Genomic DNA, 22,128 nt, shown 5'->3' on the forward strand with positions numbered 1-22,128 from the left:
CTTGGGCACGCATGCACATGCGCCCGGCATGAGTTTTAAGCCACTGGGTCCGGGACGTCAACTGCGGTCGACTACATGGGAGTCCAGCGACATAGCCATTACTCTAACTGCTGGTCCCCTCTCTCTCTTTCTTTCTGGCAAGTGCACGTGCCCTATTGCAAAACCTCTAAAAAAAATTAGGTATATTCATGATAATACCAACAGGATTTTCTAAGCCATTTTAGGTATAAAGGAAAATATGTATAGTGCAAATATTTTGGCTCATGCTGTCCTTCTTATGCAAACTCTTAAAAAAATTACCTGGTGAAAATAAAAGAAGACTTCCTCCAAATAACACTGGTAATTAGTTGCTATGTAGATTGAAATTTGTGTGTCTGTTGGATATCTGATTTCTGTCATGATGGCATATTTTACTTAAGCACAGATCTAGTAAAACTCTTGGCATATACTTCTTTTCTGAATGTCAATCACCATTTCTTATTTTATTAAAAATCATTTTGGGGGCCAGCAGGTGGAGTGGTGGTTAAGGACGCTGGACTCCCACATGGCCTACCATGGTTCAAGTCCTGGACCTGGAGGCTTGCTCTCTCACATTCCCACTCTCTCCTTCTCTCTTACTCTGTCCCTCTCTGGTCAAAATAAAAAAATGAAATAAATGAATGAATAAATAAAAAACAAAATAATTCTTTTTAAAAATCATTTTATCTTTAATGCTAACTAATAGCTTTATAAATACAGTGTTAAAAAATGTCAAGAGTATAAACTCCTTAGTCAGAATTGGTAGAAAAAAATCTGTGGCCAACCTAATAAAATTAAGCTAGTAGCACTGTCTGCAAGTATGAAGCACGGAAGTTGCCATTGTTGAAGGTGTGCTACTTACATGGGCATCTTTGTGGACGGCATGGCACGATTGGAATGTGGCTTCTAAAGTGACTGCGGAGTATCTTGCCTTGCAGATCACTGCACGAACTGACATTCCTTACTATGGTGGACAAACCAAAGGTCTTACTTTTCAGATCTGTGTTGCAGAAATCTGGTTCATCTCAGCACTGTAAGAATGGTTTCTTCTCTCAGGAAGGGTGCATATTACTCAAATAAACCAAAATGTGTAAAATACGAATAGCAATTTATTAATTTGTAATAAAAAATTACTCTCAAAGGGACAGGAATGTCTTTTCTTTTTTCTTTTTTTCTGGAGAGTTTTTTGCTATAGAGCGCGTGTGCTTGCCAGAAAGACAGAGACAGAAAGCGAGAAATCACCCCCTTGGGGGCCATGAGGCAATCTCTTCTCTTCCATTCTCCTCTCAGGATCTTGGGTACACACGCACATGCACCTGGCGTGAGTTTAAGTCACCGGGTCCAGGACTCGAACCATGATCGACTACATGGGAGTCTGTCCAGCCATTACACTAACTGCTGGTCCCCTTCACTGTTTTTCTTTCTTTCTTTCTTTCTTTCTTTCTTTCTTTCTTTCTTTCTTTCTTTCTTTCTTTCGGCGGGAGGGGGGGGGGGGGGGGCACTGAAATGTCTTGAAGGCCGTAACCTAGATTTTTTTACTCAATAGCCAGACTAGATCATAATCAGAAATTGAACATAGATTTGCCTATAGCTCTCCGAATTGTGAGTCTACTGGCAAATACTCCTCCTTTCGAACTGCATTGGGCGGGAGTCTCTATTGACTCATTCCTTCCATCAGCCCTGTTACGTGTGTGCCCTGGGCAGAAACTCTGCAGCTTGTAGGGGTGTAATGCTGAGTAAAAGCAAACGCAGCTATTAGCTAGGAGGCTTATACGGCGGGGACGAGGCAGTTACTGTCAAACTGCTGTACAAACAAAAGTAAGATTATAGCTGCGGCAAGTCCTGTAAAGGAGGCTGTTAAGCCATGGGAGCAGAGACAGGCTGAATCTCAAAGACTGTGTGGTTGGCAAAGATTTCCTGAGAAGCTGAGGAACGAGCAGAGATTTAAGAAGAGACAGGAATTACCAGGCCAAGGCAGTGAGAGGACTTTCTGGGTTGAGGAGCAACATGTGTTTGGAGCTCTGGTGAGAGTGTCTGTGTGTATTAAAACATCCTGAAGAATGCTGATAGAACCACAGAGACTGTGTTGTTGGGGGAGGCAGAAGTAGGGACACGTGGACCCTGCAGGCTTTATGGGCCTTGTGGACTTAATACTCAAAGCTCAGGGAGTCCTTGCAGTGTTCGAAGCCTGAACAGTGTCATCATCCAAATTTTTTTGAAGTTTATTTCTTGCATGTGTAAGTGAGACAGAGAGAAATTACTCCTAGTGAACATTTTTTACAAAGTTTATTTCTTCCAGGAGAGAGAGAGAATGAATAAATGAATCCCTAACAGGGTTAGTCCTGATGCTGTGATCCACCCCTGGCTTCATCCAGCCCCACATCCTGGGCATGCAAAGCCCAGAATACTTAAAGAAGTCTCTGGACACAAACCTGGTATCTTCCCCTGTGGGTCAGCCTGGGTCATCATGGGCTCCCATGATCCACTTTTTTGTGTGTATGAAAGGATTCCACTGACTGCAGTGTGGAGAACAGATTTGAGGAGGCCAACGATAGATTCTGGGAGAATGGGAAACGTGATTAGGAGGACTTTGGAGTTTTCAAGTTATCTGGGAGATGTTCCGTGGTAAAGATAGTTCAAATAGTAATAGTTGAAAATTATTGAGAGCCGGGGCTCAAACTCCATGAATGCCATTTAAATGAGGGACTAGAAAAGGTATCTGGAAAGGAGCAGCCAGTAAGTGTGAAGAAATGTAACCAAGTGTGGTGTTCACAGAGGCCGAGAGAAGAGTGGTCTACACAGTGCTGCCGGGAGGTCTAGGGAGGTCTAACGGTAGTAATGACAACAGCAACAGCTGGAGCTACCGCTTATTGCAGGCTTACTGTGGGCCACACACTTTTATCTCGTTTAATCCTCTGCAAGGAAAATTTTTATTTATTTTTTAATAGATAAGGAAATTGAGAGGTTAAATAGTCTGTCCAAGGTCTCAGAGCTTGCAAACCAGGATTTGAAACTGAGCATTCTGACTTCTAAGCACCCTACTGACTAAAAACATTATAAGACCTATTTAAGCCCATTCAATTAGAATTAGAAAAGTGGAGGTCATTAGTTCCCATAGGGAGTGATAAGGGGTCAAAGCCAGTTATGGAGGGCTGATAAGTGAGGGGATATCAGAAAATGGAGCCATAATGTCTTCTAAGACTCAGAGAAATTGGACTTAAAGGGCAAATATCTACAATGATATTTGGGGTTCTTTGACTTAAAAGCCTCTTTTCTGGTTTCTTTCTCTCTTAAAGTTCACTGTTTTTCATTACTATACTATTCATTTTTCTAGTTAAAGTCTACTGCTATTCATTTTTTGTCTAATTTCCTTTTTCATAATATTGAAAAATTATTGTATAAAATGGTCAAGTTCTTAGCTAATTGGTAAGTAAATTTTTTGAGAGATTTTTTGCTGTAGGGCATGTGCGTTCACCAGAGAGAGAAAGTGAGAAATCACTCGCCCTGGAGGGGATAGCCATGTCACAGTTCCTTCTCCTCCATTCTCCTCTTGGGATTTTGTGGAATGCACGCACATGCACCCCATATGAGTTTTTAAGCCACCGGGTGCAGGACTTGAACTGCGGTTGTCTACGTGGAAGCCAAGAGACATAACCATTACGTCATCTGCTGGTCCTGGATAAGTAATTTTTTCATATGCTTTGTATTTAGGATTCTTAATAGTTTCTTTTCAAATTTATTTTTTTCATTAGTTTGTACACTTTTAGCAAATGATATTTTTACAGATTAATATCTTGTATATATTAAATAAATGTTTGAAGGTAATTGATTATAATAATATCATGACTATATTTCAAAATATAGTTAGATTGGATTATACAATTTCTTTATTAACCTCTGTAGTCTTAGAATTGGATATTTTCTCTTTGTAGGCCGATATTGCACCATTGATGGCTTCCCTGATTGGAGTCCCTTTTCCCCTTAATTCAGTGGTAAGGAATAAAATTTTATTATCAACTCTCAGTATAAAATATTGCACAATAAAACTTACCCTTTTTTATGTGTTTCCATATAATCTTTTATTACATTTGCAACTATATATTTCTTTCTAAATACTCAGTACCTCATAATTGCACATGTATTATGATCTGTTACAGGGAGAACAATCTAGGTAGCTTTTCTTTAACGTTTTTTCTTTTCTTTCTTTTTTTTTTCTTAGTTTTGAGATTTTTGCTATAGGGCATATGCGTTCACTGGAGAGACAGAAAGTGAGAAATCATCCTCCCTCCCTCCGGAGGATGGCCACTCCACAATCTCTTCTCCTTCATTCTCCTATTGGGATTTTGGGCACACACACACACACACACACACACACACACACACACAGACATACGGTGTGACTTTCAAGACCCTGGGTCTGACTCAGAACCACAGTTGACCATGTGGAGTACAGTGCCTTAACCACTTCATCACCTGCTTGTCCCAAATTTTTATTTTATGAAATGTATATAATTTATATCTTTGTCTTCTAGTTGTGAGTGATAAAAATGTATAGAGAGCAGCTGGCAGGTGTCGTGGTAGTTAATGTCTCTGGCTTTCCACATGGCCAACCGTGGTTCGAGTACAGGACCTGGCAGCCTGCTTTCTCACTTTCCCTTTCTCAGTCTCTCTCTCTGATCAAATTATAAAATAATAACGAATGGAATTAAATAAATAATAATAATAATAAAAAGAATAAAAAAATTTATAGATAACTTTTTTTTTGAGAGAGACTTTTGCTATAGGGTGCATGAGCTCGCCAGAGAGAGAGACAGAAAGTAAGAAATTATGCTCCACCCCCTCCAGGGGATGGCCTTGCCACAGTCCTATCTCGTCCCTTCTCTTAGGAATTTGGGAATGCATACACACATGCCTGGTGTGAGTTTTAAACCACTGGGTCTGAGAATCAAACCATAGTCAAGTATACGTGAGTCCAGAGATGTAACCATTACACCATTTACTGGTCCCATATAGGTAACTTTTTTCTTTCTTTCTTTTTCTTTTCTTTTTTTTTTGAGAGATTTTTTGCTATAAGGTGCATGTGATTGCTGGAGAGACACAGAGAGTCAGAAAGTGAGAAATCACCTCTCAGGGGGATGGCCATGCTGCAATTCCTTCTCCTCCGTTCTCCTTTTGGGATTTTGGGCATGCATGCACATGTGCCTGGCATGAGTTTTTAAGCCTCCAAGTCTGGGACTCGAACTACAGTTGACTATGTTGGAGTCCAGCAACATAATAATTATGCCATTTGCTGGTCCCAATAACTTTTTGATTGTAAGCAATAGAAATGGAATTGTTTAAAGAACAACTATTGAAAAGATATTGGTTTGCTGACTCAAACAGGTGTTTGGAAACCAGTCTTGGAAATGACAAGGAACCACGAGAGTTCTGTAGACTCAAAGAGCTATAACCACAGTCAGGCACAGCTGTCCCTCTCAGGGCACCAAATTATTTCAGTTTCTGTCTCTTGATTCTTGTGAGTCAGATTTCAGATGGTCTAGCCTGAGTTATTTATCTGCTCTTTAGTAAGAAGGGCCTAGCCCCTGATTAAAAACCCATCATGTTATATGCAATGGAGAGGATTTCTCAGCAGAAAGTGATAAAGCTATTGAGAATAATCTGGAATGCTGAAAAACCAAAAACCAGCTGAGCAAAAAATATCCATTTCAACAAGTCACTTTTATTAGGTTTATTATTTTTATTAATTTTTTTTTTAGTTTTTGCTATAGGGCATATATGGTCACTAAAGAGAGACAGAGAGAGGGAAAGTGAGAAATTGCCTCCTAGTGGGGAATGGCCACACTGTAATCCCTTCCCAATTCTCCTGTCTGGCTTTTGGGCCTGCATGCACACAGCCTGGCTTGATCTTCAGGTCACTGGGTCTAGGACTTAATCCATATTGTTTGCTATGTGGTATTCAGCCTCTCTAACCTTACGTAGGGGCCATGCTAACCTTCTCTGTATCATTCCAGTTTTAGTGTATGTGCTGCTGTCGTGAGCGTCAGTCTCCCTAACCTTTATGCCACCTGCTGGCCCTTAGCTTTCATTTATTTATTTGAAATTTTGCTATTGGGCACATACAGTTATCAGAAAGAAAGGCAGAGAAAGAGGAAAAGTGAGAAGGACCCCTCTTAGGGGGGATAGCCACACCACAGTCTCTTCTTTTTCATCCTCCTCTTGGGATTTTGGGCATGCACATACATGTCTGGCATGTTTTTAAGCCACTAGGTGTAAGGTTTGAACTGCCCAGTCAGCCATGTGGGATCCAGCCACCTTAATAGCCACACCACCGACTGGCCCTTATTCTTTAAATCAAACTTGTTTTTTTTTAAAAATGCATCTAACTCAGAACTCTGAGTAATATGACCTTGACAGTGGTATTTATATTTGTATAACCAAAATAAAAGTTTCACAGAATACCCCTGACTCTTAATGTGTAAATACTCTCATTGTCTTACTTTGTTGCTACTGCTTTTTTTTTTTTTTTTAATACTAGGCTGCTGTGGCCTTACAACGGTGATGTGTGTGTAAAGCACCTAGTTCACAGCTTAGCATATTAGTACTGTCTTCATCAATGTGAAGTTTTATTGCATTTTATCTCTTTTTCTTTATTAACTTTATTTACATCTATTTTGTGGGGAAAAAAATCATAGGATATCATTCAGGTATAGTTTTTGAAAAGATTCCTTATGGGGGCCAGCAGGTGGCATGGTGGTTAAGCCATGGGACTCCCACCTCTGACCATGGTTCGAATCCTGTACCTGGTGGCCTTACTTTCTCATTTTCCCTTCCTCTCCCCACCCCTCTTTCTCTGTTTCTGTCTGTCTTTGGAGAGCACATATGCCTTATAACAAATTAAAATAATAGTAATAGTAAATAAAGTTTAAAAGAAGATTCTTCATATAACGATTGCAGTTGTTGACTTGCCCATAACCTTATCTTTATTGTTCCCTCTACACTTTTAAAATGTGTATTTAGTTATTTCTCTTGCTGGTTAAGAGAGAGACAGCATCCCCAGGAAGGTCCTGATGCTCTGACCCACCCTCACTTGTAGCCAGCCCTCAACGGTGGGTGTGCAGGTGCCCGATGTACTCAGGATGCCTTCGGAAGTAAACCTCCCGTCACGTGGGTCAGCCTCATAGAGCATCGCGTGACACTGCTGGGCACTGTCTGGCCCCTCTTGCTTCCCTTTGAAATGGGTTGTGTTTTATTAGAACAGCCTGAGCTTTGTTACTGTAATACTAAGCCACTGCTTGTTATTTGCAGGGAATCCTTCCTGTGGATTATCTGAACAACACTGATCTCTTCAAAGCAGAGAGCATGTTCACTAATGCAGTACAGATTCTTGAACAGTTCAAGGTAAAGAAAAAAAAGGACACACACACAGAGATGGATATTACTATAATTTTTAAGTTGAGTATATTAGGTAAAAATATTTGACTTTTTGTTTTAATAAGTGATTTTCTATAACTGATGGTGGTTAAATTTTGGGTATTTGACTAGTGTCATAAAGTGCACCTCATGAGTCAGTTTGAGTGTCTGGAATGGCCTTTTTTTTTTTTTTTTTTGGAGAGATTTTCACTGTGGGGCGCGTGCGCTCGCCAGACAGACAGAGAGAGAGACATAGAGATAGAAAGCGAGAAATCACCCCCCAGGGGGGATGGTCACGCCGCAATCCCTTCTCCTCCATTCTCCTCTCGGGATCTTGGGCACGCACGCACATGCGCCCGGCGTGAGTTTTTTAAGCCACCAGGTCCGGAACACGAACCGCGGTCGACTACGTAGGAGTCCAGCGACATAGCCATTACGCTAACTGCTGGTTCCCTGGAATGGCCTTTGAGAGATATTTCTACTTGTAAGCTTATAAAGACTACAAGTCGTCTTTTTCATCTTGCATTCGTCCCATGGAAATACAAGAGGCTCTTCAGAAAGTTTGGGAAGAATGCATATTATGACAAAACTGCATGGATTTCTGAATTTTGACACCAGAATAAATTAATACTTAGATTCCATTTTCCATGAACTTTTTGTGGTACCTTCATATAATTAGAGATCACAGCATTTATCATCTCATTGTACATTCTTTAGATGCGTTAAGAATTTGAAATTAAAACTTTATTGTCTAAACACTGTTAAGAAAAGCAGTTTGGCTTATTTTTTAAAACATTTTTTTAGAGATTTTTGATATAGGGCACTTATACTCACAGGAGCAAGATAGAAAGCGAGAAATCGCTCCCCCCACCCCTCCCCGCAGGAAGAATGGCCATGCCACAATTCTTTCTCCTCTCGGGATCTTGGACATGCAGGCACATGTGCATGGTATGAGTTTTTAAGCCACTGGGTCTGGGACTCAAATGTGGTCAACTACACGGAAGTCCAGTGACATGACCATTACTCCATCTGCTGGTGTTGTAGAGCACCACTGAATGAATGACCACCAGAGCCAGATTAAGTTTAAAGGGAGTCTTTATTAGCCGGCCAGCGACTATAGCCTGAGGCTCGGGGTTGGGGAGGGGGGAACTGAGTCAGAACTGTAGCCCCGACCAAAGTTTGAGTAGTCTTTTTATTTTATTTTATTTTTTTGGAGAGGGTTTTTGTTATAGGGCGCGTGCGCTCACCAGACAGACAGAGAGAGACAGAGAGGCAGAAAGCAAGAAATCTCCCCCAAGAAATCTTGGGATCTTGGGCACACAAGCACACACGCCGGGCGTGAGTAGTCTTTTTATAGGGGGTCAGTTACCAGGGGTTTCTATGCAAGCAGTTACAGAAGCTCAATCAAGCAGGTTAATTATTTCTGAGGGGAGTGGGGTTTCCATGCAAGCCGTTCCATTGCTAAACAAAAGGGTTTGGGCTAGTTAGCAAAGACAGTAGCAGTTACAGGATGTCGTCCCAGACACGGTTTTCTGTATGGCCAGCACAAGCTATTTTCTCATGGAAAGAGCAAGCACATTTACAGAAGCAGACAGCCATGTTAGGGTAAGGGAACAAGATGGCCAAACGTTGTTCATGTGCAAGATCTAATACATGGCCCTCCACACTGGTCCTGGCTTATGTTGTTTTTAAAGAGTTAAGAAAGTCCAGTTTTAATACATTAAAGAATGTTATTTTGTAGACTGGATAGGCTTCAATCTCACCTAAGTAGAGCAATAAGGTAATGTTAAGCTTTTCTTTAAATATTTGTGAAACAGAGTAACACAAAATTCAATTTATTTTTAAAGTAATTAACTGTCCCTGAAGTTGATATCTCAATGTGAAGTTTTTTTTTTCTCATTTATAATATGTTTTCATAATTTTTTTCCAGGTGAAAATGACTCAGAAGAAAGAAGCTACTTTACCATTTTTGTTTACACCATTTAAGTAAGTCCCTTACATTTTGTTATTAACTTGAAGAATTTTTCACTGAATTTGTTCTTAATGGAATAGATTAGTTTACTTATTGTCTTTTTTTTTCAAGAGGTTTCTGCCTTAAGGCGCATGTGCTTGCCAGAGAGAGAGAGAGAGAGTCAGAGACGGTGAAAGGGAAAGTGAGAAATCACCCCCCCTGGGAGGGATGGCCATACCACAATCCCTTCTTCCTGTTCCTCCTGGGATCTTGAGCATGCATGCACACATGCCTGGCATCATTTTCTGGGAGTAGAACTGGCCATGTATGAGTGCAGTGACATAACTACTCCAGCATCTGCTGCTCCCCTGGCTTTTTTTAATTTTTAAGTTATTTTATTTTAGTTCTTTATGAGGTAGGGGTGGATAGGGGTGGACCTTCAGCAGGGTCTCATTACACATTGGCCCTCTTCGTCCCTCATACACAGCCTTTTAGCCAGCTGGGATCATGGACGTGCATCTGTACTTGTCCTGAGTATTTCCAATTAACTTGGGATCTGAACCCCTGGTCTTCCACATGGTTCCAACATCGCAGATCATTGCCCGACTGCTGCACCTAAACTTTGTCTTTCTGTGTATGTTAGTACAAACTCCAAATTGGAATCTTTTTTCTTTTACTTTTGTTAAATAGTGAGCCAAGTATTACCCTTGAATGGCTGGAAGGGATGGGGGGATGGAGAGATATGAGAGAAATATTAAGGAGATGAATTCAACAGAGTTGACTGATTGACTAGGAAGATGTGACAGTAAGGAAAAGGGAAGAATATGACTCCCTGGCTCTTGACTTGGTTAACTGAGAAGTTGCATGTACTGTTGTAGCTTTCAGAAAGAAAAATTGACTTGGGCCAGCCTGTGGCCTACTAGTTATGTGAGCCGGATCCCACATGGCCAGCTGTGCAATTCAAGTCCTGGACCCAGCAGCTTGAAAAACACATTAGGCATGGATGCATACTTGTCCCAAATCCCCAAAGGAGTGAGAAATGGATGAGAAGGGATTATGACATGGCCATTCCCCATAAGGGGTGGTGTGGGGGGGTGCTTTCTTGTCCCTCCTCTTTGCATTGAATTCTGGGGAATGTTGATTTCTATCAGGTGGGCAAAGACTAGAACCGACTTTGGTGAGCAGTAGATTTCGCTGTACCACTTCCAGGAAAATGTGGTTTTTTTTCAAGTCAGGAGACAGGAGGACTGAGTCACACACCTGGTTCTGTGCCGCTGACTGTGTGTGTGTGTGTGTGTGGCAGGTTTACTCACCCTTGAGGTTTGCAGTCAGTAGGCAAGGATTTTGCTGTTGATCAAATAAATTGAGATGGTTTCATCTGTGAATCTTAAAGAGTAAACAATGCATTCTGAACAATGCAGTTATATACTTGAGTTTGTGTGCATATATAAGTGTGTGTATGTATATGTGTTGTGTATGGGTGTACAGGAGGGTAAAAATAAAGCCAGGTAGGATTTTGCACGTTTTGATTATGTGAATTAATTACCCAAGGTGCAAGGGGTTGTTTAAAAAGTTCATGGAAATGTAGATTACAAGTAATCTGTGCTTAGATTCAAATTACTTTTCTCTCAAAATAAACTTACACTTTAATTCCATGTTTCCACAAACTTTTTGAAGTCCCCTTGTGTATCATTAGAATATTATATACATCTGTTGGGCTAATTTTAATTTTCATTTATTATAATAGAAGTGAGATTTGCTAATGGAATTGGTTCTGAGGATTATGTAGGCATTCATTCCTTTTTCAGGAAATAGTTATTGGTATGTGTGCATTGTAGATGTAACAGTGAACATGATAGACTTTGTAGTCATAGAGTACAAATAAATAGGCCATAACAAGTTAACAAGAAATACATGATCGATTCCTGATATGAAGAAAATGCACCCAATATTGAGAGTGAGAGCAAACGATAGTTACTTTAGATCAGTCATTTCAGCAGTGCGGGTCGGGGAAGGACCCTTCACTGCTTGCCTTCTTCCCCATGGCCTCGTGGCTGACCACAAACTTCCCCTAATTTGATGTTCAAGATCTGTCTGCACATACACATTTAGGGCCACTGCTAGTCTGTGTCATCTGGGGTCTAGCGGGATTGCTGCTTCCTACCATTGGCTCACCCATCTGGGACCAAGCTACCCTTTGTAGGGCCAGTCTTAGCCTGGTTAAAAAGTCTCACTTGCCAAAAGCCTGCAATGTGACTAAAAAAAAAAAAAGATAAAATGAAAGTTTCATTATTATTATTATTATTTTGGGGAGAGGTTTTTGCTATAGGATGCGTGCACTCACCAGAAACAGAGAGACAGAGAGACAGAAAGTGAGAAGTCACCCCCCAGGGGGATGGCCACGCTGCAATCCCTTCTCCTCCATTCTCCTCTCGGAATCTTGAGCACGCACGCACACGCGCCCAGAGAGAGTTTAAGCCACCGGGTTCAAGACTTGAACCGCGGTCCACTACATGGGAGTCCAGCAACATAGCCATTACAGCTTTCAGAAAGAAAAATTGACTTGGGCCAGCCTGTGGCCTACTAGTTATGTGAGCCGGATCCCACATGGCCAGCTGTGCAATTCAAGTCCTGGACCCAGCAGCTTGAAAAACACATTAGGCATGGATGCATACTTGTCCCAAATCCCCAAAGGAGTGAGAAATGGATGAGAAGGGATTATGACATGGCCATTCCCCATAAGGGGTGGTGTGGGGGGGTGCTTTCTTGTCCCTCCTCTTTGCATTGAATTCTGGGGAATGTTGATTTCTATCAGGTGGGCAAAGACTAGAACCGACTTTGGTGAGCAGTAGATTTCGCTGTACCACTTCCAGGAAAATGTGGTTTTTTTTCAAGTCAGGAGACAGGAGGACTGAGTCACACACCTGGTTCTGTGCCGCTGACTGTGTGTGTGTGTGTGTGTGGCAGGTTTACTCACCCTTGAGGTTTGCAGTCAGTAGGCAAGGATTTTGCTGTTGATCAAATAAATTGAGATGGTTTCATCTGTGAATCTTAAAGAGTAAACAATGCATTCTGAACAATGCAGTTATATACTTGAGTTTGTGTGCATATATAAGTGTGTGTATGTATATGTGTTGTGTATGGGTGTACAGGAGGGTAAAAATAAAGCCAGGTAGGATTTTGCACGTTTTGATTATGTGAATTAATTACCCAAGGTGCAAGGGGTTGTTTAAAAAGTTCATGGAAATGTAGATTACAAGTAATCTGTGCTTAGATTCAAATTACTTTTCTCTCAAAATAAACTTACACTTTAATTCCATGTTTCCACAAACTTTTTGAAGTCCCCTTGTGTATCATTAGAATATTATATACATCTGTTGGGCTAATTTTAATTTTCATTTATTATAATAGAAGTGAGATTTGCTAATGGAATTGGTTCTGAGGATTATGTAGGCATTCATTCCTTTTTCAGGAAATAGTTATTGGTATGTGTGCATTGTAGATGTAACAGTGAACATGATAGACTTTGTAGTCATAGAGTACAAATAAATAGGCCATAACAAGTTAACAAGAAATACATGATCGATTCCTGATATGAAGAAAATGCACCCAATATTGAGAGTGAGAGCAAACGATAGTTACTTTAGATCAGTCATTTCAGCAGTGCGGGTCGGGGAAGGACCCTTCACTGCTTGCCTTCTTCCCCATGGCCTCGTGGCTGACCACAAACTTCCCCTAATTTGATGTTCAAGATCTGTCTGCACATACACATTTAGGGCCACTGCTAGTCTGTGTCATCTGGGGTCTAGCGGGATTGCTGCTTCCTACCATTGGCTCACCCATCTGGGACCAAGCTACCCTTTGTAGGGCCAGTCTTAGCCTGGTTAAAAAGTCTCACTTGCCAAAAGCCTGCAATGTGACTAAAAAAAAAAAAAGATAAAATGAAAGTTTCATTATTATTATTATTATTTTGGGGAGAGGTTTTTGCTATAGGATGCGTGCACTCACCAGAAACAGAGAGACAGAGAGACAGAAAGTGAGAAGTCACCCCCCAGGGGGATGGCCACGCTGCAATCCCTTCTCCTCCATTCTCCTCTCGGAATCTTGAGCACGCACGCACACGCGCCCAGAGAGAGTTTAAGCCACCGGGTTCAAGACTTGAACCGCGGTCCACTACATGGGAGTCCAGCAACATAGCCATTACGCTAACTGCTGGTCTCAAATGAAAGTTTGATTATTGAACACATACAAATCAAGAAAGTGTTAAAATTCTCAGAAATATGTAAACAACTAGTATATCCATAAACAAAATAAACATGGATTTTACAAAATGAAAAAGGGTGCAGAGTGCATTTACAAAGTAAGAGAAAGGAATCTAACTAGGAACTTCAGGAGGCAGGTCTCCCAAACTAGAACTGGAAGTGTGAAGTGAGTTTTGAGTTATGCACGGATTGAGTAAGAAGCTAGAGGAAATTAAGGACACAGTGCGATTCATAGAAAGCAGACATATTTCTTCACCCCCCTCCACTCCAAAAACAATGACAAAGAAACTTAAAGGAAAAGGCAACATTTTGAACTTTGAAAGAAAACATGCTTTAAATATGAAGCAGTGTCAGATGTGGCGTGATTTTGAACACTGCTGAGTGTGAGAAAAGGAATTCGTTTAAACACTGTCACGTGGATCAAGGCTTTAAAGAAAAAAGGTGAGAAAATCTAATCATAACATAAATCTTTGTTCTTCAGTCAACAGTATTTAAATAATTATAATAATGTAAATATTGGTTTTTCAGCATTTAGGATCAATCCTTAGGCAAACCAGGGAAGAATTAATTATGATTACAGAGTAGAATGCAAGTGTTAATCATCTTACAAGTGCAGTTAACGGGCTGGAAGGCGGAGGGGTGAGGAAACCTACATGGAGTACAGTGCTGTTGTGCTCATATAACGTAATGTGCGTAATTCTGTTCTTGAGAGAAGGAGGAGACAGAAGTGTAGGTGTTAGGGCATAACAGAAACCAAGGTAGCCACCAGAGGAGGCAATGAGGTGATTCAGACATGTCAGGGGAGAGGAGAGCCAGAGACAGCAGGGAGTCAGCAGAAAATGCCTCCGGTCATCAAGTCAAGAAATCTAAAAAAAAAAGCATATTAAGAAAAATGGACTTAACTACTATCATAACTAAAAACAAACATATGTAGGAAGTTTTTGTTTCCGAGTCAGTGAGCTGAGAAATGAGAAGGGTAGCACAGGATTTACTGATTCTCATGTTTTTTGTACTGTTTGACTTCTTAAAAATTATACGGACATAGGGACCAGCAGATGGCATAATGGTTACATTGCTAGACTCCCACACTGTCAACCATGGTTTGAGTCCTGCACCCGGTAGCTTAAAACTCATACTGGGCAGATATGTGTGCATACCCAAAATCTGCAGAGGAGAATGGAGGAGAAGGGACTGTGGTGTGGCCATCCCCCCGTTCCCAGGGGTGATTTCTCGCTTTCTGTTCTCTGTCTCTCTGGCAAGCCTTATACCAAAAATCTCTTAAAAAAAATTATATGGCTGTATTGCTATGATAAAATCTTTTTAAAAAGAAGCAAAAGTAGATATTCTAATCATTGGCATAAAAGTAAAATGTAGGATAGGAAAAAAAAGATATTCATAGTAGAAATAAAATACTCAGGAATAAAATGAGAAAAATGTATTGTAGAGAAAACTATAAAATTTTACTTAAGGATATAACAGAAGCTATAAATAAATGTTGGACAATAATATTTGATATTGTAAAAATGCCAATCCTCTCTAAATTATTCACTGAATATAGTGTAATAACAAAAGAATTTTTTATATAGCTCAAGAAGTTGATTCTAAAATTGGTTTAGAAGAGTAAATTCTCCGGAATAGTTTAACTAGTATTAAGGAAGAACAAGATAAGGGCTTTGTTCTCCTGGGTAGGAAAACACATTCTGAAGTATTATAGCAAATGTGATGCTAGTGCAGTGTAGACATATAGGTTAGTGGGCTCATTAGAAACGAGTGCGTTAAGACACTGATAGCTGCATGGGATTTCGCTGTGATTGAAGCTGGCATCTTAAATCAGTGAGGGAAAGATTGTGTTGGTAAAAGTAAGGCTATATCCCTACCTGGACTCCCATATGGCCGACTACGACTACGGTTCGAGTTCCGGACCTGGTGGCTTGCTTTCTCACTTTCCCTGCTTCTCTCTCTCTGTCTAGCCCTCTCTGGTCCAGTAAAAATAATTAAATAAAGTTAAATAAAATAATTCTTTAAAAAAAATGAGAATGCCGAAACTGTGAGCCTAAAAAATCTACTTGTGTGATCAGCAGGAGGCATGGTGGACAGGGGCTCTGGACTCCCACAAAGCCAACTGTGGCTTGAGTCCTGGACCTGGTGACTTGCTTTCTCACTTTGCCTCTCCTTTCTCTTTCTCTCTCTCCACCCCCACCTCCGGTCAAATTAAAATAAATAAATAAATAAAGTTAAATAGAATAATTAAAAAAAAAATCTACTTGTTAAAGTCTGTTCTCAGAGAAAGACTTGTACATGCTCCGAACTGCTATGGTGAAAACTGGCATCGTGAATGTCCATCAGTAGGAGGAGTGATTAAATTCACAGTGATAACATTCATACTGTGACCTGGCATATGGCAGTGTCAGACAAATGAGGTAGGTTTGTACATACGTGTATGAGGGTTTGTAAGATGGATCATTGAGTCAAAAATGTGAGCCCATAACTATAATATGCTATGATATCATTAATATTAAAAATATTGGGTAAACTTCTGGTTCATGTGTGAGTTCATAAGAAAGCATGGAAGAACACATGCCTGATAGAGTACTTCAGTAAGAATATCCACTAGCCAATAATAAAGATTTATTCCTTACATAATAAATGACATAAAATTGGAAAATACATCAGAGCTAGGTGGAATGCTAAACTGAAGTTTATTTTTCTATCATTTGGAGTGATGTCAATGGCATAAATTGTGTTATTTTTAATAAAAGTTATTTACCTTTACTCATTAAAGTTTATTCTTCCTTTGAGGTACTTTGAAATAGATGTTTGAGGACACTGACTAAATGTTAGCTCTGCTTTAAAATTCTTTACTATTCAGGGGCTATCAGGTGGCGTGGTGGGTGAGACGCTGGATTTCCACATGGCCGACCATGGTTCAAGTCCTGGACCTGGTGGCTTGCTTTCTCACTCTCTCCCCCTCTTTCTCTCGCTCACTCTCTGGTAAAAATTGAAGACTAGTGATAACAATACAATTTTTAAAAAATTCTTTGCTATTCAGTATACCAGGAAAAACAACTATCACCATTTGCCATCTGAATACAATGGACCTTTTATTTTTTTTTCCTCTAATTCAGTGAATTTAAAATTTCAACATCATCTGCTTCTTTGTAATCACATTTATATTTATACATAATGTCAGCGCCGTCTTAGAAACACTATCAGGTAGATGTGGGCCCGTGAACATCTTGAAGGATAAAAGGATATCTTTCTTGTCGCCCAGTTCTTGTCATACACTGTACAATGAAAGCTTTCCCTCTTGAATGAACGCTGTTTCCTTATTGTTCTTAGAAATGTATTTTTTACTCATGTATTCATAATTTTGAGAAAGCTCAGTATCCTAGATAACTAAAGATTCATGGTCTGGAGATTTTATGTAGATCTTGGTTTAATAGTGTCACTAACATTCTTCCATTACCTTGTTTCATCTTTTCTTACATGGTTATGAAAAATTGATGAATGATGAAATGATTCCTAGTGTGATAAAACAGCAAGTCTTTCAAGACAGGAAAAATAAGATCACTAAGACTCTATAATATTCTCTTAGATTTCTAAGAGTCCAGTGGGTTCACATAATTTTAGCCTGTTTTTTTAACTAAATTTTCTCTTTTATATTTTAAAGACCTCCCAAAAGAATAAAAGTCTGGAAATATTCTAAAGAAGAGAACTGCTCAAAACCCCCCCCTAAAAGCTAAAATCAGATCCAGTGGATAGTTGTTGTTATGCCAAGGCTTGACCAGCAGGTGGTGCTACATGACCAGGAAAAACAAAAGGTTATATTGAAATTATCTTGAACAGGCGGGGAAAAAACTATATTTCAGAAGTGTGTATTATAAAAGCCAAAGTAAGACAAGAAGAACTTTAAAAGAAAAATGATATGAAATAAAAAAAAAACAGTAAAAGGTCTCTTTAGAGATAGTTTAGGGAAAAAATACAATTGGGAAGGAGACACATGGGTGGCCAATAGAAGCAAAATTGTGTCTTTTAAATAAAATTGAAAATCATGTAAATTAAGGAAGTTTAAATTAACTTTAACAAAAAATTTATTTTCTGCTAAATAATTTTAATACATTTATTCTTTTGGACTGATATAAAGTTCCTTCCCTAGAACAAATTTAAAAAGTGTTTTTATGTGAAGCTTCTATAGCTTCCGTCATCTGGTTTATATATTATTTACAGGAAATGTCATTTTCTGGTTTAAAACAAATTCATCTTGTTAAAAAAACAACTTTTAGGGACCACCAGTTGGCATAATGGCTATGTCACTGGACTCCCATGTAGTCGACTGCAGTTCGAGTCCCAGACCCGATGGCTTAAAGCTCACACCAGGCATATGTGCGTGTGTGCCCAAGATTTCATGAGGAGAATGGAGGAGAAGGGATTGCAGTGTGGTCATCCCCCCCAGGGGGTGATATCTCGCTTTCTGTCTGTCTCACCGTCTTTCTGGTGAGTGCATGCACCCTATAGCAAAAACCTCTCAAAAATAAATAAATAAATAAATAAAAAACAACTTTGGAGCCAGCTCTGTGCATGGTGGCTAAGATAGCCAAATCCCACACTGCTGACTATGCAGTTTGAGTCTCAGATATGGCAGTTGAGCAGGCTGCATGCATGCCCAGAATCCCAACAGGAAGAGGAGATGGAGGAAAAGGGATTGCAGTGTGACCATTCCCTATAGGCGGTCCTTTTTCTTCCCCTTTCTTTCTGTCTCTCTGGTGAGCTCATGCAACCTCTAGCAAAATCAGTAATATTACTAACAGTGAAGGCAACTTTATAAATAAATCACATACATAGAAAAAATATTTTTCATTTATTCATTTATGATAAAGATAATGTGATTCTGCATCACTGAGTATGCTAAAAGAATGCAGATTATTCCAAAATTATTTCTAAGTTTCATTTATATCATGAGAGAGAAACAGAGAGCAAGGAATCCCCTGAAGGGAACCCCCAACAGGGTCTCCATGTCATAATTCATTCCCAGCCTCAGCCAGCTCAGCTCATGGGTGCATGTGTGTGTGCAGAGACCTGCTAGGCAAAAGTGGGAGGAGACCCCCGTCAGAGTGGGAACAGTGGTGGATTTTGGAAAGAACTATTACACAGGGATCAGGTGCACCGGGCGTTCTTAGAGAATGCCATGGCCCTGAGTGGTTCCCAGGTTTATTCTTTTATAAGGAGATGTGGAAGGTAAAGCCACGTCTTCTATGAAAGGTGTCTTCTATTATCAGCTGCAGCCGTGGAGCATCTTGCATCCAGTGGTTCTAAATAAGGCCCTTCTGTCCTTCTCTGACTGAAACAGCTTCCTTTAACCTCCACCTGCTGTGCAGTATCGGCCCAAGCAAGAGAGTCTGAGCTCTGCTCTTTTTTGAAGGTTGCCATCGTTCAGCTCAGAGCTGACTGCTCCCTACGTGTGTGCATGCTCAGCATGTGAAGGGAGGCCCTCAGAGATAAATATGGGTCCAGCATCACAAATATTAGAAATATTTTTTAAACACATTTTCTCTTTTTCTTCTTGAAATATTATTCCTTTTAATCTAAACAGACTCCAAAAAGGAATGGACAGTTTAGCATGTTTCCGAGGTAGTAACAGCTAACACCCCTGCACTCATGAACTTGACACCAATAGCAGTGGACTGCAGTGGGTCTCAGGTCGATAAGAACGTGGGGTGTGTCGGGGAGAGTGTAGCACGGGTGTGCTGATGAATGTTTGACAAGGGACTCAGCTTTCTAGGGCGGGAAAGAGCCCTGACTTGTAACATTTGCCAGTTTCCATGGTGTCAGTTCTCTGACCAGTTTCAAGCTACCAAGATAATGCCTCTAGAAGATGCACAGATTTCTACACCGTCAGCTCTTGGAAGCCAGTGCAAACAGGCTCCAGCACACCACTGTGGGACCAGGGGCAAGTGTGGGGTGGGCAGAAGGAAATAGAAGTTGAGGTAAGAGGTGAGTGAGGGTAGGCAGAAGGAAATAGAAGTTGGGGTAAGAGGAGAGAAAGCTTGAGGTAAGAGGTGAGTGGGGGTGGGCAGAAGGAAATAGAAGTTGAGGTAAGAGGTGAGTGAGGGTAGGCAGAAGGAAATAGAAGTTGGGGTAAGAGGAGAGAAAGCTTGAGGTAAGAGGTGAGTGGGGGTGGGCAGAAGGAAATAGAAGTTGAGGTAAGAGGTGAGTGAGGGTAGGCAGAAGGAAATAGAAGTTGGGGTAAGAGGAGAGAAAGCTTGAGGTAAGAGGTGAGTGGGGGTGGGCGGAAGGCAATAGAAGTTGAGGTAAGAGGAGAGAAAGCTTGAGGTAAGAGGTGAGTGGGGGTGGGCGGAAGGCAATAGAAGTTGAGGTAAGAGGAGAGAAAGCTTGAGGTAAGAGGTGAGTGGGGGTGGGCGGAAGGCAATAGAAGTTGAGGTAAGAGGAGAGAAAGCTTGAGGTAAGAGGTGAGTGGGGGTGGGCGGAAGGCAATAGAAGTTGAGGTAAGAGGAGAGAAAGCTTGAGGTAAGAGGTGAGTGGGGGTGGGCGGAAGGCAATAGAAGTTGAGGTAAGAGGAGAGAAAGCTTGAGGTAAGAGGTGAGTGGGGGTGGGCGGAAGGCAATAGAAGTTGAGGTAAGAGGAGAGAAAGCTTGAGGTAAGAGGTGAGTGGGGGTGGGCGGAAGGCAATAGAAGTTGAGGTAAGAGGAGAGAAAGCTTGAGGTAAGAGGTGAGTGGGGGTGGGCGGAAGGCAATAGAAGTTGAGGTAAGAGGAGAGAAAGCTTGAGGTAAGAGGTGAGTGGGGGTGGGCGGAAGGCAATAGAAGTTGAGGTAAGAGGAGAGAAAGCTTGAGGTAAGAGGTGAGTGGGGGTGGGCGGAAGGCAATAGAAGTTGAGGTAAGAGGAGAGAAAGCTTGAGGTAAGAGGTGAGTGGGGGTGGGCGGAAGGCAATAGAAGTTGAGGTAAGAGGAGAGAAAGCTTGAGGTAAGAGGTGAGTGGGGGTGGGCGGAAGGCAATAGAAGTTGAGGTAAGAGGAGAGAAAGCTTGAGGTAAGAGGTGAGAGGGAGGGGGCGGAAGGAAATAGAAGTTGGGGTAAGAGGTGGAGAGCGGATAGAAAGTACTCTTCTGTGTTGGCTTTAGGTCGTCCCTGGTAGGGAGTTTTGCAGTGAGAGGGGAGATCTATATTTCAGATGAAACGTCTTTACATCCTTATGTTTTACTAATGTTCCTTCATGATGACTTATTTTAGAGCCAAATCAAATTTTAATATTTTTTTCCTTATTTTTCTTTTTATGTTAAATATACAAGTATTAAAGTGTATTTCAGAAAAGGGAAGAATAGCTCTAGATGCAATCATTAAATACTATAGTCTTGAAGAAATAATGGGGCTGATGGAATTTTAGTGAATTTTTGAACATTTTCTTAAGATACTTTTTCAAAATGGAAAACAAAGGAGAAATTTTCCTCAGATCTAAATAAACTCTCTGCTAACCAACCCCCCACCTCAGCTGTAGCATGTGGGCCCCCCACTGTCCCCCGAGCCAGAGCTTTATTCTCTAAGGACTAGTGTGCTGTGGTTCTGGTTGGGTACTTTCTTTCCCGGTGATCTCTCATAGACCCCATCTGTTCTGAAGCTCTTTGTGTAAATGTACAATCCCCTCTGTGGCCCAGTGGTTTAGTTATGTTTCTAGCTCTGTGATCTGACACGTAGGAGTTGTTTGGCAATCCTCCTGACTGGCCTCCAGCCATTTCTTTGTGCATACTTTTCACCACAAGCCAATCTCATCATTGAAGATGTTTTTTTTTTTTTTTTTCTGAAAACCACATTAATAAGTATATGTAGGAAGGAAAGAAAACAGCCAAGTCTTTTCCAGTTTTGAAACCCAGGAAATTTACATTTTTTGTTGTGATATCTTGAATAGTATAGTGATTTTTATTTAATGTGTGTGAAGTTTTTTTTCAATTTATTATTTTTAGTGATACTATGTTGTGATCCTCCTGCCTTTGCCTCCCATGTAGTTGGGATGACAGCTGCAGTACAATGCCCAGGTGTGAGGGTGGGCCAGGGATGGACCCTCGGCTTCTCGGGTGCCCTTAGCCTGCCACGTAGCAGTGTCAACTGGCACACACCACCAGGGCTATGCTTATGTGTGATTTTTTTAAAATTAAGGAATAACTCCTGTGGCAGTTACGAAATGTTTTAGACTTAAAAAAAAATGGATTGAAAATACTTTATAAGGTAAGTCTTCTAAAGCATGAATTAGAAAATTTATAAACATTTTTATATTTATTGACATGTTTTTCATGTTCTCTGTATAATTTCCTATATATTTTTTCATGGAGGCAATAACTTCTTATATTTTCCTTTTATATATATATATATTTCCTTTTATATATATGTGTGTGTGTGTGTGTGTGTGTGTATGTATATATACATACACATACATAAATATATGTGTGTGTATATATATATATATATATATATATACAC

The 22,128-nt window shown here is 40.5% G+C and overlaps 1 protein-coding gene and 1 non-coding gene across 3 annotated transcripts in view; one reads left to right on the forward strand and one right to left on the reverse strand.

Moving 5' to 3' along the window:
* Positions 1-22,128, forward strand: part of PIGN (phosphatidylinositol glycan anchor biosynthesis class N) — a 146,499-nt gene that overhangs the window by 27,770 nt on the left and 96,601 nt on the right. For both annotated transcript variants that reach the window (XM_006141848.3, XM_027766258.1), the window contains 3 exons: positions 3,951-4,010; positions 7,324-7,416; positions 9,359-9,414. In XM_006141848.3, the coding sequence (XP_006141910.1) occupies positions 3,951-4,010; positions 7,324-7,416; positions 9,359-9,414 (209 nt within the window). The remainder of the gene's footprint in view (positions 1-3,950; positions 4,011-7,323; positions 7,417-9,358; positions 9,415-22,128) is intronic.
* Positions 5,950-6,059, reverse strand: LOC114005095 (U6 spliceosomal RNA). Its single transcript, XR_003547007.1, has one exon. It is a non-coding gene; the product is annotated as a U6 spliceosomal RNA (small nuclear RNA).

Source organism: Tupaia chinensis, unplaced genomic scaffold (assembly GCF_000334495.1).
Source record: "Tupaia chinensis unplaced genomic scaffold, TupChi_1.0 Scaffold000065_2, whole genome shotgun sequence".
NCBI lineage: Eukaryota > Metazoa > Chordata > Mammalia > Scandentia > Tupaiidae > Tupaia > Tupaia belangeri.